Consider the following 16016-nt stretch of genomic DNA (forward strand, 5'->3'; position numbering starts at 1 on the left):
TGTACGGAGTACTCGTACCTGTCTGTGCGGTGAAGGAGCAGGGAAACGAGGAGGACAAACGACAAGCGCGACGATGCTGCGTATCTGTACTTTCGTACCACCTGAGAGGCCGCTGGACGAGGAAGAGGCAACGGATCGAGGTCGAGGAGGAGGAAGACGAACGACGACGAGGAAATGATTGATTAGAAACCAGGCCGCTCAGCCCACCGCAGGCTGCTGCCTAACCCGGCGGCCCGTTTGGGCATAGCGCGGGGGTGGGCTGAGGCGTAAGCGCTGCGGAGGAGGAGGATCCCTGCCGCGCGAGGTCGCAGACGATAGGGAGAGCCGCAAGAGTACCTGCGGCACTAACAGCCCGTCCAGCAGCGCACCAGTCTACAGCAGCTTAGCACCGCGCCGTCGCAGCACCAGCGCCCGAGCCAGCGCGCACCGCTGGAGCACTTGGAGGGCTTGTTCCAGGTGGCGGACAGCGTCTGTGAGCGCCGCTGCATGGCGGCCATGAGTCGCTGCGGGCGGCCGGTTGGGGGCCGGCACACGCGCTGGCGACGCCCCCAAGCCAGGGAGCCGGCAGAGCGACCCAGATCCGCGCGATAGCAGCGCACGTCTCGCCGCTATCGCCAGCGACAACGTGTCTACACTGTTTCCGTGTATTCCGGGTCGGAAATCAGCAGGTGCGACCATTGACCCGTCCGGCCTGGCAGCCCCGGCTTTTCTCGCGACAGGACTTTGGACATGTTCAACTCCGCCGTTGGTACGATGAAGTCACCGCCTTGCATGTTGTCCGCAGGCGGTACTTGTTGTTACTCGGACGTGGACATTCAGGCCAAGATAATTTGCGCTGACAAAAAGGAGCACAGATGGAAAGAACTTGCTCGCTGTTCTTGGTGTTAACTAAGTAACTGCATCCTTTCAATCAAAATCATGTCAACGACTTTCAAAAGAAAACGGAATACGAACAGAATAGACGGCAACGCGAGCATCCACACTCACTCTTTTTTCTCTCTCTCTCTCCAGGTCAAGATGACGGCAACAAGGAGCAGCAAATCCCCAAAAAATGCCCACTCGTGTGACGGTTGGTGACGTGCCGAGCAGTGCCAAAAGCCCCAGAAAGCCCAGGAGCCCATCGTGGAGCCTCGCGCAGGCGCATGGATGTCCTCTCCATCTCGTTGGCTGCTCCGACCCGCAAAAAGAGGCCAACAATGCCCTGCTTTTGCTGCTTCCCCTGGTCTTGTTCTTTGGGCTTTGTTTGCTTTTGCTTTTGGCTTTTTGCACTTTTTCGCTTTCTTCTCCATCTCCCTTGCATCTGCGCCACTGGGGGGAGAGCGGAACTGGTACCACTAGGTAGTTCACGAGTCTTCCCCCCCCCTTGCTACAAAGCTGCGACTGAGCCACCGCTGGATCGATGCGAGTGGGGATGACGGTTTGCATCGATTCAACTTGAGAGAGTGTTGGAAGAGAGCAGCCCAGAGGGCGCCACTCGAGCGAGAGAGCTTTTTGCCCTCTTTTTGTCATCCCCCCCTTTCTCTGGCTGGCGGCACAAGAGGAGCGACAGCACAGCAATGCGCCGCATTAGCAGGACGCAGGTATTCGCACACGCATGCAGCACGGGGTCGATGCTTTGAATTTCAATTAACATGTAATTACGCCCCATGCTGGTAACTGCACTCCCAACTCCGTACGAGTAAATACGTACGAGTAATCAGTACATACAAAGGACAGCAGCAACAGCAGCAGCAGCAGCAATGTAACGAAATTACAGTATCGACCTGCGAGCATTTGATGCACATGCCCCCAAAGTCGGTCTCGTCCTCGTCCACTGCACTACACCGCTTTGGGCAATCACCGAAAGTGACCTAAAGGCAATGGACAACTCCTGCAAGCTTCGCCCTTCTGTCCAGCCCATCGTCCGTCAACTCCTCGATCCACCAGTCCATCCAAGCTGCGTGTGCTCTGCCGGGCAAGTTTCCGCGACCTCCTTGACACGAAGCAATGGGCAGCATCTCTTGCTCGTTTCTTTGTACGGAATACGTACTTGCTACCCGTCTGTGTTGCAAGCGGCTCGGTGGCCGCTTTCGAACTCTTTGGGGGTGGCTACAGGTTCGTAGTGCCGGCTGTTGATGCGGCCGGGTGTCTTGTCTGCAGTTTCTGTCTGGGGTTTCGGCGACCTGATTCGCTGGTTGTCCTCGCCATCAAGGCCATCCGGGTTCGATGGCGTCGAGGACTTGCTCCATCTGCTGCTTTGTATGCAGGACTCTTGGCAGATAAGCAGTTGTGCACATACAGAGCCTGGAGTACGAGCACCTCCTCTTCCTGCTGCTGTGCTGCTGGGCAGGAATGCATGCGTACTGACCTACATGCATGTAGGTCGCCTTCATTCATCCACAGATCACTCGACCATTCATTCATTCACGCTCGCGTAGATGCGGCTCTGTCTGTACGAGTCGCCGTGCTCCCACTGGTAGGACATGGCGATGCAAGGACTCTGCCTGTGAGACTATCTCGTATCTCATCCCTCGTCCCCTTGTCATCCTCCCTGACTGTGAATGACAATGTGCTGTGCTTGTCTCGATGCATGTCAAATCCGGCCAATGCCGCTTTGCTCCCACTCCCCCTCCCGATCCACACATAGGGCTGGGACGACCACAACGACGAGGTTGGGAGACGCAGCTCTGCCGACTGGCTTTGCCTCTTGACTCATTCCCTGCCCGCCGGCCAAACGCAGATCGATTGGTCTCAGTCAATGTGACCAGCGGTGCATATCCGTAGTCAAGATACCTATTACCTAGTCTAGTACCTAATTGTCTGTCCTGTGTAGCATCACCGCATCAGGACGCCCAGGACTCTCTGCTTTAGGCACTGGCCGTCGCCCCGTCACGACAACCCTCCATGCTCGATGCCGAAGCTCCAGTCTGTTGTATGGAACTTTGCCCTGTCGGCACATCACCCCAGATGCATACAAGCCCAACCACAGACGCGAGAAACAGGCCATCAGATCCAAGTTCCCCCGTTCCCCGACTCTACACACTCTCTGGACACCTCCCTCCACGATTACTTTTGTACCTATTCCTGCAAAGGTACTCCCACCGTCCCAGGCACACATGATCCATATCGATCCTCCCCTGCACAGCCAATCACAGGGCCTCCTATCGAGCAGCCTGCCAAGGCATCCAAATTCTCGCCCCCCCGTAACCCCATCTCTTCGTAACCGGGATGCCATACCCCGTCCATCCACCCAAAGCCCGTAACATCGAAAAAGCCCTTGGCATATGTCAAAGCCCCAGTAAATGGATATCTTTTACCACAGGGACAGTAAACAACGGCATCGCAGTGCAGTGGAAAAGGGTCCTTTTTCTCCCCTGCCAGAAAGCCGGGGGGGGGAGAGACTTGGGTCGAAATGCGGCTGCCTTGAACCAAAGCGTCTCGCCAGAAGAGCCGCGGCTTATTGTCAGTAAAAAGATCTGAGGCTCTGCTGCAAAAAAAGTACTACGATGCCCACGTCTGATCCATCCTGGACATTCTTGGGCTTGCGTCGGCTGGTGATGTAATCCTCCCACCCCCCTTGTTCCTGATCCTTAATGTTTCTTCTTTATTTTTTTGCTCTGGAGATAGTCTGTGCCATCTGCTCACCTAGCCGAAAAGGAGCGCCCCAGGATCTGAGGAATTCTGGCGTCGCAACTGCTTGCGCGTTTCGTATCTTTGCATCGTAATCACTCGTCGTATCTTGATGGTTTGCTTCCCTTTTGCGCGACTCCATTCTCCTCAGGCAGCCGAATTTCTGGGAATAGTAACTTTGAAGCACTACCTAAATGACGGACAAAACGGGCATTCGTGAGTATTCACACGCCCCGGCACCCCTTGGATGCGCAAGGCACCGAAATTATTTACTTCTAGGCAGCTTCGAATGGAACCTTGATGCGTTTGAGATCTAACTTCAAGGAACTTTTGACAAGTAAAACAAGAACTTCCGTCGATTGGATTTTCTTCTTCTGATTAGATGTTTTGTGGCTGGAAGTGAAGCTGAAGCATCATTTGGTGAACCCACCTTACACGTACCTACCCTTGACTGTCGTGATGCAGTCATTGCAGCACAGAACCTCCATTTGCTCTGCCTTGGAATTGGTTCGAAAGGAATCACTATGATATTCAAGTCATTCGCCCTGGGTTAGATGTAATCACTTGTCGAATGCCCAAGCAGTTCAGTACATGTTCACCAGGTGCTTAGCAGACAAGCTTCCCCTGAACTAGTACTGCTCAAAACAACAGACCCGAGAGACGTTCACTCCAGATATATGCGTCCACGTAGCGACTACAATCAACTGTTCACACCAACCTCAAAATCTTCCATTCACCTTGACGTTCCAGACATCTTCACTACATTCAGGTAGTGTTACAAAGCCGTTCAGTTCCAATATCTCGTCTTCCCATCCTCAACACCGTAGATATGACACCACCTTCCGTTCCGCCATCTCGTAGACTTTGAAGTCATCCCATCATCCATCCCCAACCCAAAATCTAAAGAAACCCCCTTGAGCTCCCAATCCCAAACTCCCCCCAAATGTCCCCATCCAACCGCCCTCGACGGTCACTCACCTTCCAACCCCTGGCACGCCGTCTCCGAACCTTTGTCCGGAGCCTCTCCATCACCATGCCCAGCATCAAGCCCACACGTCCACAGCCCACACTCCCAAATAATACCCATGCCTCCTCTACGTCGACCTCGTCTTCAGCCTCCTCCTGGGTCGAAGTAGAGTCAAACCCAGAATCAGCCCTCTCCCTAGAAACCGCCTCCATCTCCCCCACCCTCAGTGACTCCTCCTCCTCCTCCTCTTCATCCGCATGGATCACCGATGATGAGCCCTTCGAGACAAACCCAGTAGACGAGTACTTCACCAATGCCCTCAACCAACAAACCCTCACCTCCCAATTCCAATCTCTGTCCATAACCACAACCTCAAACCAACAAAACAACCAAAGTCCCCACGAAATCGCCAGCAGACGCACCCAATTCTTCCTCCACCTCCGCGCCTTCTACCAAGGCCTCCTCCCAGACCCCTTCCACGAATTCCACTCCATATCAACCTCCCTCTTCGGCGCCACCCTCCCCCCGGACGTATACCTCACATCGTCCCCCTTCCCGCCCACATCCACCCGCGGCACAATCCGCCTGCGCCACATCCGCGCAGCCCTCAACATGCCCCCTTCCGCACCCCTCTCCCAAGTCGAACGCTTCATCGGCAGGAACCCCTCCGTCGTAAGCCACATCTTCTTCAACATCCAACCCTTCTCCGACGTGGTCTTCAAGCAGCAGCATCCTGGTCACCATGTATATGTTCCGAGTCAGGGTGCGTTGGAGTGTAATGCGCGGCTGTTGAGAGCGTTGAAGGAGGTTGCTTGGGGGGACGAGAGCGCGGATTGGGTTGTGGGATTGGCGAGGACGGAGGATGCGAGGAGGCTTTCTGCGTTGTGCAAGGTTAGGCGGAAGAGTATTCTGCCGAGTGTGCGGGAGAGGATGGTGAGGGTGGAGGAGAGGGGGCAGAGGCCTTTTCAGGATGAGCAGTGGCATAGGCAGGCTGTTAGAGAGATGAGAAGGGAGCGTCCAAGCAGTTTGCTTAGGATCGTCGTTTTGCTTCAGGATGTTGTGGAGGAGACGAAATAGGGGGGGGGTGTCAAGGAAGGGAATCTTTAGACAGGATGGGTATATAGGGGTACATCTTTCAGTAATAAAACGACTAGAATGAGGGCTGGGCTCTCTTATATTCCGTTGTATTTGTCAAATCGAGAAGCATGCATATCAACGCCTTCGAGCAGAATAACGTCCATCACACATGAGCCCACCCATTCTCAACCAGCACCTGCATCTCATTGATCAGGCAAAACTCCCCCGGCTCGCGATTCCCGCTCTTCTCCTTCTCCCACCGCCGCACTCTCGATCTCACCACCCACCGATCAAACGTCCACGTCGTCCATCTCCTGATCCGATTCTCCCACAGCCCCGTAAAGATGTCCCACGTAGACACCCAGGACCTCCCCGGCGGATGCGTCGCAGCGTAGGCCGGATAATTGTAGCCTACCCTCACCCTCGGGTTGAGATACACGCCCTTGGACTTGGACAGCGGGTTGTCCGCGTGGATGAGGCAGCACTCGGAGCCTTCGAGATGGTGCGCGGCAAGAGAATCCGACACAGCGCGGAAACGCAGCTTTGTCGACGACACAAAGGGGTCGGCCGGCATCACAACTAAGCAGAAAGAAAATCCAAGCATTAGCTTCACCCCTGAACACGCATATCCAATAAAGACCGCCAAGAAGAACTCCAATGACCAACCTATGCCATTCCAGCAGCTGGTGACGGGCACCGCGTCCATGTGGTTCACCAGCGCATTCCGCGAGTCACTCGCCCCAAAGTACGGCCACGTCTGCATCGCGTGCGCATACCCCTCAATGTCGCGCAGCGCAAAGGTGTCGTAGTACAGTGGCGGCTTCGAAAAGTCTAGGGAGCACGCCGCGGCATAGTTCCCGCCGTTGGTGTCGAGCAACGTCAACACGTCGTCGATCTGTCCACAATTATTTCAAGCCACGTTAGCCCAACTTCCCCAGGTCATACCTCTCTCCTCGTAGAAAGCAGGAAAAAGCATTGATTCGCTTGTGCCCGTACCGTAAATACCACGTCGTTCAGAAACAACACCTTGTCAAACGTAACTCCCTTCTCGCTCAGCTCGACTAGATCCCGTATCGTCCTGTTCCTCAGCCTCGCGAGGTAGGGAATCCTTCTCAGTTCCCTCTTCCCCCTCGCCGTATCGATCCACCCCTCGCCTCGGTCCTCGTCCGCCTTGTTGATCTCGTCCTTGTGCGTCGTATCCGATACCTCGACCCGCCTCGGCACGTTCCTCTTCGCTAGCTCGGCGTCCAGCTCCCGCAGCGCCTCCTTGCTGTCATCCCAGCTCCCGCTCTCGAAGATGCTCACAAAGACATTGTCCGCGCCAAACGTCTCCGTCAGCTCAATCACCGCATCGTTCCAGTAGTCCTTCAGCACCTGCGCGTTGTTCCAGTGCATGCTCGCAATGTATATCCTCTCCCGTGGTCGCGCCGCCCGGCTGCCTCGGCGCAGGAGATGCTGCCGATCTCCCTCGACGATCTGATGGTGGATTCGGAGGACATCGAGGAGGTTGATCAAGAAGAAGAGGAAGAGTACGACTCTCGTCGTTCGCCAGCGAATGAGTCGACGGAGGTACAGCCGGTTCGCTGCCGATAGCAGCATCGTTGGTTGATTATCAAACGAGCGAGTGACGAGTTAACGCAACGATCAGATGCTAGCTAATGTCATGAAGTAACGATTCGTGTGCCAGCCCATCGCGCCAGCTGTACAGGCGCGACGCGGCAATTGCTGTGTCTGAGCTCGTGTGTAGCTCGACAAGCTCCCCTTGACAATGGAGAGCGCAAGTTGATGCTTGCTGAGCTCTGGTCAACACCCATAGGTAGCTTCAGTTGAAGCTTACGTAACAAAGGGAGAAGACTCTCGTATAAGCAAACGAAACATCCACGTCGTCAGAAGTCGACATCTTCGAATTCAAGTCTTCAATAAGTAAGCAAGGTACAAAAGGATATTCTACTTTTGAAAGAAATCAAACAGCTTAATTACTCTGTATTGAAGCGCCAAATACGCGCCTAGGTTTTCATATTTTACCAACTCCAAATGCTCCTCCCGACCTCCCCTTTACTGTACACATTCAAGCAAATCTCATCAACAACTTGAACCCCCCCTGATATGTCGTCTACGACAGTTGGCAACACATTTCATGCGCCATTCATCACTTGGCATGAATCTGCCACCTCCCACCCTTGAATCGGCCTCTTCTTCAGCATCATGGCCATCGTTTGTGGGTGGTCATCGTCTACTTGGCAAAGTGAAGATCATATCCAAGCCACTTTCTCCTGAGAACTTCATCGACAGACAGTCCGGGGTAGCCATATGTCAAAGGCAAGAAGAAGTACCAGCTAGCCGCAGCGGCAGCGAGAATCACGAAACAAGCGATCCAGGCACTAGCCATACTCTTGCCAGCGAATCGCTCACGAGCCGTGATGTGTCTCCGAGGACCGGTAGCTTTGGGGTTTTTGGATCGGGACGGCTCCTCGTCTGCCGGGTCTGTGTTAAAGATGAACTCGACGAGGGAGCCCGTGACCAGGCAGGACGCCAAGTGGGCAGGCAAGTAGTGGTGCAGGAAGAGCTGACGACCCATGAGGAAGAATGGGAAGTAGTGGGTGGCCCAGGCAAGGAAGAAGAAGCCAGTAGAGTTGTACAGTCGAGAGCGAGTGCCTTGAATCAAGGTTAGAATACACTAAGACTGGTGAAGGTAGGGCAAGCATGAGAAGGAACACTTACGGTGATCCAGGGCATCGATGCCTCGGCGCAGCGAGACCTGATCAGCTCCAATAATACCGGCAAACACGGCCAACAGACTGCTGGTGAGCCACCAGCCAATGGGGTTGCCCACAAAGTAGATTTGCTGGCGCGTGTCGTTCTGCGTCCAGAAGCTCACTCCGCGGAGAAGGAATGGCCAGTGGTAGGGCTGGCTGGAGTAAGGGTGGCTGCTGGTCAGCTTGTTGTTGTGGTAGAACATGGACCTCTGCAGCTCAAACCACTTGCGGAGGAACGGCAGCGACTTGACCTTGCGCTGCTCCTTATGCCGGCGAGCGTCGTCTTCAGGAAGCGAAGGAATGTCTTCGGCAATCCACACGTTGGAGCTGGGTGTGATTTGCTTGTTGCCGTTGATCTCCTGCTGCCTGTATGCCCACTCGGGAAGAGGGGTGGTATGAGTCCACATGGCCACCTTGCTGGGGAAGTGAATGAGCTTGAAGTGGCTGGCAACGGTCTTGAAGTCCTGGTTGGGCTTGCCTCCCTCGATCCGGATCTCGAACAGAGTGTCGTTTTGGCGATCGCCAAATGCTTCTTCGGGCGTCACACAGGTGAACTCCTGGTTGGTAGGGTAGTAGGGCGAGGCGACATCGTGGGAGAGCAGGATCTTGTCCGTGACAATGTGTCGAAGTCGCACCAACTCTTGGTTCTTCACGTTACGGCCGAGCTTCTGGTCATTGCTGGCGGGGAGAATCTGCCAGTAGTTGTTTGTATCGTTGTGGGGGTAGCCGGTGACCTGTTGGCCTTGACTGGAGATGCGGCCGTCGTCATAGCGCAGGGGATAGGTGTCGGTGTGGCTGTGAAGGTACGCCTTGGTCTCCTTGTGCCTGATGGTGATGGTATCGTAGTACTGGATATCGACGGCGCTTGCCAGCATGACGTTGTCGCTCAAAGTCTCTTGGAACTCGGGAGTCATGAAGTCGTCGCCGGGACCGGATCGGGTCAAGACGGAGAAGTGCACCTGGAACCAGAAGAGGTAGAAGAGGAAGGGCAAGATGATGAGGCCAACGGCGCGGGCTGCAAAGTGCTTTCCAAACTCTGGCATGCTGATGGCTCCATAGCGTCGCTTGATATCCAAAAGATCCCACAGATCAATGATGACGGCGGAGCCAATGGTAACAAAGGCAAAGAGACCGACATACTTGGTCGAGATGTCGCAAGACAGCGCAAAGCCGGTCAGGATGAGCCATTTCCACCACTTGCGGCTGAAGGGCTCGTGCCGCAGCTTGTAGAACTTGATGTAGAACAAGAGACTGCAGGCCATGGCGAGCACCAGGGTGGCGTCGAGCAGAATGAGGCGTGTCTGGCCAATGTGCGCATTGTCCAAGAGGATCAGGCCGGTCGCGACAAGGCAAGCAGGCACACTATAGCCAGACTCCCACATGATCAGGTATGTGACCGACACAGTCAATGCGCCGAGGAAGGCGGGCAACGCTCGGAACGCGACATAGGGCACCTTGTTGGCCACATAGGAGTCGCCAATGTTGTCGAAGTGGAAGTGGCCGTCGTATCCAACCAGCCAGCCAACGAAGGCGAATAGCAGCTTGGCGAAAGGGGGGTGGACATCGAAGAAGTAGGTTCGCTGGAGGTAGTAGGAGGCAAACTATTGGAGATTGGAGAGTCAGCTTCATGCCACTGAACGATTGCAGCAGGACTGCATGTGCAATGCCATACCTTTCCAAAGTGCACCTCGTCAAAGACGACCTCGTCGGGGTGGCTGATGCCCCAGAATCGAGTGACGAAGCCGAGGATCGTCACCAGCGTCAGGGCGAGCTTGTGCTCGAGTTCGCCTCTCTGGATGTTCTGGCGCGACGACGAAGCGGCCTTGGAGAGTTTGTCGAGCTCGACCTCGGGAACGAATGCCGACTCGGCAGGCGTCTGCTTGGACGCAACATTCCGCTGTCGTAGGCTGCCCTGCGGCGTTGGACTTCGAGCCATGGCTCTAGAAGGCTTCACCGAAGAAAGAGGAGCAGTTAGTAATGTGTGAGATTCTGTGGTTCGCGGTCGGAAGCGATGCTGGATCTTGGAGACGTCGAAGGCTGAGACCCATGCAACTTGTCTGCAAGGTCGAGGTTCGGCAGCACAAGAACTTACAGGAAAGGGAAAGGGCAGCCTATGCGAAGGTTTGGGGCGAGAATCGAAGGAGAGGTAAAAGAGATAAAGGAGAGAAGAGAATAGAACAGAAGAGCAGAAAAGGAAAAAAAGAAGAGCCTCGCGATGGCGAATTAGCAATGGTTGAGCCTCTCCGTGAAGTTCCAGGTTGGAGGCCAGCGCTGAGGCGAACGTGTCTTTAGGATGTTTCTGGAGCCACTAAAAAGGCGGCAGGGGTTCTGCCACGCCACAGACAATACGTAACTCTGGCCTCGCCGCCTCTGGACCCGACAGTTGCTTCGATATTCCGAGTCATGCAACGATTTATTGGTTCGAGCGGTTTTTGATATTCAATTGAATTCAGAGGCATGATTGTCTTGATTTTTGGCTGGAAGATGAGTGTACCTTGAATCTCCAGCTGTCAGCAAGCTCTCCACAATGGCCCTCACATGCCAGCTTGTGTCGAACCCCTAAATACTACTTCTAGAATACTAGGCTCTACTCCGTTTTTGGCACCAAGTGCATGTATATGACGCGTGAAGAGACAACCAATTGTTGGCTCTCTGAGTTCGAGAATTGGTGAGATTAGCCAGCTCAATTATCCGAAACAGGCACATTCGTGGCGACGAGAGGTTGAGATTGCAATTACAAGGGGACGTATAAGTGAAACAAGAGTCATCTTGTCATCTTCCTTGGGTGTTTTTGGTCGAATTTCCCACGGCTTTTCATTATTCGACGAATGGAGGGCTGCAAGCAGACGCAGAAGGGGACATGAGTTGTATCCATCCTCAGTGCGACCAGTGGAATCGCCACAGCTCTCCCTGCTCTCAATGCAGACGACAGAAATGCCAGAGGCCAACAGATTTGCAGCAACAATCATCATAGCAACCCATACGTCAAATCGAGTTCCCTCTTAGATAAGCGCCTCTAGGCCGCCAAAACCCGCCTCTCCCCAATCCAAGGCGGGGGGACATGGAAGCTTCCGCTCCGGCCCTCGGAGGGGCTCCCAAACTGCAAGCTCACCAGGACAAGCTTTACCACTAAGACAATAAACCGCATCCAGACACGACACACACCAACCTCAACACTCTTCTCTCTCCCCAGTCCCCGAAAATCATCCAATTCACTTACACGACCTGTAAAGTACGTTCATATATCCATGTCGTTGCCAATCGCTCGCAGCCTGGCCCGGCCTCTCGCCAGAAGCCTCGCTGCTGCTGCTGCAAGACCCAAGTTTACACCCGTCACAGCTTTTGCCAGATCGAAATCAACAATGGCCGACCAGACCATCGTCTACACCAAGGATGCCCCCTTCCGTGAGTCCAATTGCCCCTTATCCCTCACACCAACAACCTATCCAGGAGGCAAAACCAGACTGACAATGGACGAAATGCAGCCCTGGGCCCTTATGTAAGTCCCTCACCATCGCATCACCCTACAGATGCAGGTTGAACAATGCAATCTCATCTGACGTCTACATCCAGTCTCAAGCCATCAAGACCCCCACGGCCATCTACTGCTCGGGCCAAATTCCTCTCACCGCCGACGGCACCCTGATTGAGGGCACCATTGCCGAGAAGACGCGCCTCTGCTGCGAGAACCTCGACGCTGTCCTCAAGCAGGCCGGCTCTTCCCTCTCCAAGGTCGTCAAGACGACCATTTTCATCTCCGACATGGCCCACTTTGCTGTAAGTCGACTCTTAAATCCCATTGAGGTAAAAATCGAGAAGAGCTAGAATCTCATGACTCATCGCGTATAGGAAATGAACGGAGAGTACGAAAAGTTCTTCTCCCACAAGCCCGCCCGAAGCTGTGTTGCCGTCAAGACGCTCCCTAAGAACGTCGATGTCGAGATTGAGGCTATTGCCCTGCCCTAGACGGCTGCTGTATCAATGTTGTTGTAAAAGTTTATACATATATAACTATCTTTACACGCTAGTACAATCCAATGAGTTAAATACACTTGCGTCGGTCCCTAGATCTTGACGAGTAACATGCTGGCAGTAACGCCATAGCCGGCTACCCATACGAGGACGACGCGCTATGTAAGCCCCAACCAGTATTTGGTGATGATTTGCTCTAAGCGTTCCAAATCACCACTCGTCCATCAACACCGCTTGCTGAAGCAATTGTTAGCCATTGTCGCACAAAGAGGAGCTGGGAACCGTGTACTTACAGCTGAACTTGGTGACTCTGTCTCCAGAGGCCTCGTAGGGCCTGATGGTGGCAATCGTGTTCTGGTGAACTGTCTTCAGCTGGGTGTCGTCCTTGACCTTTCCCTTGAGGTCCATCTGCCTAAACATGTTCAAGGCAGACTCTTCGCGCTGCTCGCCGTGGCCGGCACTGCCCTTGGACTCGACAGTGCCCACAAGCTGCCAGCCTCCTTCGCTCCCCTGGAAGCGGAAAGCCTCGCAATCGTATCCAGCGGCGATGATTTCATCCTCGGCCTTCCAGATCAAGCTCTTGAAGGGCAGAAGCTGGGTCGGGACGCTCAGCACGGCCCTGGGGGGCTGCTCCGGACCGCTAGGGTAGACCACCGTAATGCTGCTGTCGTGAGCAGCGAATGCAAGGGCATTCCCGCTAGGGGAAAACGACACAGAGTGAACCCAGCCAGCAGAGTTGTTCATGTATTCTCCGCAAACGGTGTTGAAGGGCAATCGCTCGCCCCAGACACCAGGCTCAGGGCGCTCGTCAACACCCTTGACAAAGGCCGAGAACACGCGGGCGTGGGCGTCGGTGGAGCCCGCTGCGAGGAGCACAGAGTTGGGGTGCCACGCAACGCTGGTGATGGTGCTGCGAATCGGCTTCTTCAGGTGCTTCGAGACCCACCAGTCGTTTTCCTCCTCGAAGTAGCAGACGGCAATGACGCGGTCGCCGGAGCCGACTGCGAACTTGGTCTCGGAAGGCGACCATCGGACGAACGTGGCAGCGCGGCTGATTCGGAGGAGCACCAGCGTGGGCTTGTATCCGGTAGGAGAGGGCTCCCAGACCAGCGCATTTCGGTCTGGTTTGAAGCGTCAGCATTCAGGAGTTCTAAAGGAGGTTGCATAGGGGACACGGCCGAGACGCACCCTGAGAGCAAGACACAATGCGGCCGCTGTTCGGCGCAATGTCGACGCTGGTGACCGTCTTGTCGTGGCCCTTCAGAACATCCTTGAGCTTGAAGGCGTTCCCAGCCTTGCCATAGAGCTCGACGGTCGAGTCGCGAGCAACAGCGAGAGTTGAGTGGTCGGCCGAGAAGGAGTGGTCGGCGATGGGGTTGTGGAACAGGTGGTGGACTTCGGGAGCAGCCATGGTGGACGAGGGACGATAGGAGTAGCTCTCTACTATCGTCGGTTGAAGAAGTAGAAGCTGGACTTGATTGGGGAAGAGAAGATGATTGTAGGCCAGAGTTGAACGAGGTTGGAGTCGTCGCACCTTGGCCGCGAGATGGCGGGGTGACGTTGCTGCTTCGGGTACGTACCTGGAGCCCCTGGCCGTAAGCAGGTGGCAGCCAAAGTCGAGGTACCGGGTACAACGAGCACCTGCAAGCTTGGGCCACCTCGCTGCTCGCAAGACCAAAGCCGGCCTGGAACCAAAAAAATCCACGATCAATCAATTCATCACCATACAACAGCCGATTAAGTCCACGCTCTGCCTTCGAACCGACGACCAAAACCACACGATTCTTGCTCCGTGTCCGCCCTTGAAAGAAGAGAATTCAAACATCTTGATTTCCGTATCGCTCACATCCGTCCAAATACCACAATGGCGTCGGCTGCTGCTCCTCGCGGTCTCGCGCCAAACGCCTCTCTGCCCGCCAAAGTGCAGCCGATCCCTCCTAATCAGACGTGAGTCGCCGTCTATTGTCTAGAATACGTGTTGCTGTTCATCTAACACTTGTCTAGTATATACATCACAAACCTTCCCTCAGCCAAGATACAGAAGCAGGACCTGCGGACGGCGCTCTACATGCTCTTCTCGACTTTCGGGCCGGTTCTCGACATCGTCGCCCTCAAGACGATGGAAATGCGCGGCCAGGCACACATTGTGTTTCGCGATATCCAGGCAGCGACGCAGGCCATGCGATCAATGGACGGTCAGACCTTCTTGGGTCGTCCCATGGTACGTTTCCCCAGCCCCAGACGGCCCTGTCATTGGCATTGGGATTAACCCACCCTAGAAAATCCAATACGCCAAGTCCAAATCGCATTTCGTGGCCAAGCTCGATGGCACATTCAAGATTCCGACGACGACAGCCGGCGCCGCCACCGTGGAGCAGACCGAGCTGCAGCAGAGCATCTTCAATGCTCCGCCGCCCGGATCGGCCCCCGAAAAGCCTGCGGCGCCGGCTGCCAACCAAGCTGCAAAGAACCCTGAAGCAGATGAAAATCGCGGTCAGAAACGAACCCGCGAGGAGGAGGAGGAGGAGAGCGACGAGGATGTGGCCATGGAGGAGGACAGCGATGATGAATGATTACGCTCTCCCAAGACAAGGCTATCCCGATGAAGGACGGGGCTTTATCCGTCAATACCGCGCCGTCATTGGGTGGCCATTTCCTTGGGTACCCAGAGGCCGACGCAGCCTCCTACGAGGCCGAACCAGATCATGAGATAATTCTCCCGCGAGCAGTTGAAGCTGGAGATGGTGTCTCCTAGCAGACACGGGTGAAGAAAGAATGAGGGGACCCCGGTGATGGGGTGATGCTACAGGCAAGCTGTTAGTGCGGCCGGACCGACACTGCGACTTTTGGATACCATAATTGACTTGTGCAAATAGCAATGGAAACTCACGTCTGCTGAGATACCCCCGATGCCTCCCACTCCACGACGGAGCCCATCTTTATAGTTGTCAGGAACTAGGCGACGGAAGACGGTGTCGATGTTGAAAGCAGGCTCCTCGGAGGGGAGATCGTGGAGGCTGAACCAGAGGCACGGCACTCTGTAGGTGGGGTGTAGATGGACCTCGTACGCTACATAGCCGAATCCCGGCGTCTCTTTTTGCTGTGTGAGATTCTGGGAAGCATGTGAGCAGCGCGCTCAAGGGGCAGCTGTAGGATAGTGGACGGGCTAGCATACCGCATCAGCCTCTTCGGCATCAACCATGTCATCGTCACCCTGGAGAAACCGGTTGTCTGCATTGTCTGAGATTGAAAAGCCGCCCAAGTCGAGTGATATGTCGTCAGGATCCACTGTCTCCTCCAGCGGACGGATAATCTGAATGTATGTCGTGTATCCGCTTGAAGTTGAGTATGCGAGATCCAGCGAGGAGCAGACTCTGAGCTTCCACTTCTTCCTCATGGGGCCGAGAGTTGCTCTGCAGTATTGGCTGTCGAAGTGATGACATATTTCTGAGAATTCTTCAGGGCTGAGGAAGGGGAAGTCTTTGATGTCCATTATACTGAAGGCTGGTTAAATCAAGAAACTTGTGTATCGTGTGTCCTTTCGAGCTGTCTCTTGTGGAAGTTGCTGTTCCGTATAGAAAGTTCAGGTTTCTTTCACAAAAACTTTGGAAACTAAATGAGGGACCTCGTCGATA

The 16016-nt window shown here is 54.7% G+C and overlaps 9 protein-coding genes across 9 annotated transcripts; 3 read left to right on the forward strand and 6 right to left on the reverse strand.

Moving 5' to 3' along the window:
• Positions 1 to 921: 921 nt before the first annotated feature.
• Positions 922 to 1425, reverse strand: CCMA1212_009635 (uncharacterized protein; the record flags this gene model as incomplete). Its single annotated transcript, XM_073706708.1, has 1 exon — positions 922 to 1425. The coding sequence occupies one exon, from the start codon at positions 1423 to 1425 to the stop codon at positions 922 to 924; it is 504 nt and encodes a 167-aa protein (XP_073554733.1).
• A 607-nt stretch (positions 1426 to 2032) lies between these two features.
• Positions 2033 to 2337, reverse strand: CCMA1212_009636 (uncharacterized protein; the record flags this gene model as incomplete). The annotated part of the gene is made up of 2 exons (XM_073706709.1): positions 2033 to 2228; positions 2279 to 2337. The coding sequence occupies 2 exons, from the start codon at positions 2335 to 2337 to the stop codon at positions 2033 to 2035; spliced, it is 255 nt and encodes an 84-aa protein (XP_073554734.1).
• Positions 2338 to 4642: 2305 nt separating this feature from the next.
• On the forward strand, positions 4643 to 5653 carry CCMA1212_009637 (uncharacterized protein; the record flags this gene model as incomplete). Its single annotated transcript, XM_073706710.1, has 1 exon — positions 4643 to 5653. The coding sequence occupies one exon, from the start codon at positions 4643 to 4645 to the stop codon at positions 5651 to 5653; it is 1011 nt and encodes a 336-aa protein (XP_073554735.1).
• A 163-nt stretch (positions 5654 to 5816) lies between these two features.
• On the reverse strand, positions 5817 to 7252 carry CCMA1212_009638 (uncharacterized protein; the record flags this gene model as incomplete). The annotated part of the gene is made up of 3 exons (XM_073706711.1): positions 5817 to 6232; positions 6320 to 6548; positions 6650 to 7252. 3 exons carry the CDS (start codon positions 7250 to 7252, stop codon positions 5817 to 5819), a joined length of 1248 nt encoding a protein of 415 aa, XP_073554730.1.
• Positions 7253 to 7886: 634 nt separating this feature from the next.
• CCMA1212_009639 (Dolichyl-phosphate-mannose-protein mannosyltransferase 4) lies at positions 7887 to 10345 on the reverse strand (the record flags this gene model as incomplete). The annotated part of the gene is made up of 3 exons (XM_073706712.1): positions 7887 to 8308; positions 8375 to 10010; positions 10082 to 10345. 3 exons carry the CDS (start codon positions 10343 to 10345, stop codon positions 7887 to 7889), a joined length of 2322 nt encoding a protein of 773 aa, XP_073554731.1.
• Positions 10346 to 11771: 1426 nt separating this feature from the next.
• Positions 11772 to 12375, forward strand: CCMA1212_009640 (2-iminobutanoate/2-iminopropanoate deaminase; the record flags this gene model as incomplete). The annotated part of the gene is made up of 4 exons (XM_073706713.1): positions 11772 to 11814; positions 11895 to 11908; positions 11983 to 12186; positions 12259 to 12375. The coding sequence occupies 4 exons, from the start codon at positions 11772 to 11774 to the stop codon at positions 12373 to 12375; spliced, it is 378 nt and encodes a 125-aa protein (XP_073554667.1).
• Positions 12376 to 12577: 202 nt separating this feature from the next.
• CCMA1212_009641 (Actin-related protein 2/3 complex subunit 1) lies at positions 12578 to 13792 on the reverse strand (the record flags this gene model as incomplete). The annotated part of the gene is made up of 3 exons (XM_073706714.1): positions 12578 to 12618; positions 12675 to 13502; positions 13570 to 13792. The coding sequence occupies 3 exons, from the start codon at positions 13790 to 13792 to the stop codon at positions 12578 to 12580; spliced, it is 1092 nt and encodes a 363-aa protein (XP_073554666.1).
• Positions 13793 to 14245: 453 nt separating this feature from the next.
• Positions 14246 to 14954, forward strand: CCMA1212_009642 (U2 small nuclear ribonucleoprotein B; the record flags this gene model as incomplete). Its single annotated transcript, XM_073706715.1, has 3 exons — positions 14246 to 14328; positions 14386 to 14602; positions 14661 to 14954. The coding sequence occupies 3 exons, from the start codon at positions 14246 to 14248 to the stop codon at positions 14952 to 14954; spliced, it is 594 nt and encodes a 197-aa protein (XP_073554669.1).
• A 65-nt stretch (positions 14955 to 15019) lies between these two features.
• CCMA1212_009643 (uncharacterized protein) lies at positions 15020 to 15874 on the reverse strand (the record flags this gene model as incomplete). Its single annotated transcript, XM_073706716.1, has 3 exons — positions 15020 to 15184; positions 15272 to 15493; positions 15557 to 15874. The coding sequence occupies 3 exons, from the start codon at positions 15872 to 15874 to the stop codon at positions 15020 to 15022; spliced, it is 705 nt and encodes a 234-aa protein (XP_073554668.1).
• Between the last annotated feature and the right edge of the window lie 142 nt (positions 15875 to 16016).

This window comes from Trichoderma ghanense (assembly GCF_004382785.1).
Source record: "Trichoderma ghanense strain CCMA-1212 chromosome Unknown scaffold_18, whole genome shotgun sequence".
Lineage (NCBI taxonomy): Eukaryota > Fungi > Ascomycota > Sordariomycetes > Hypocreales > Hypocreaceae > Trichoderma > Trichoderma ghanense.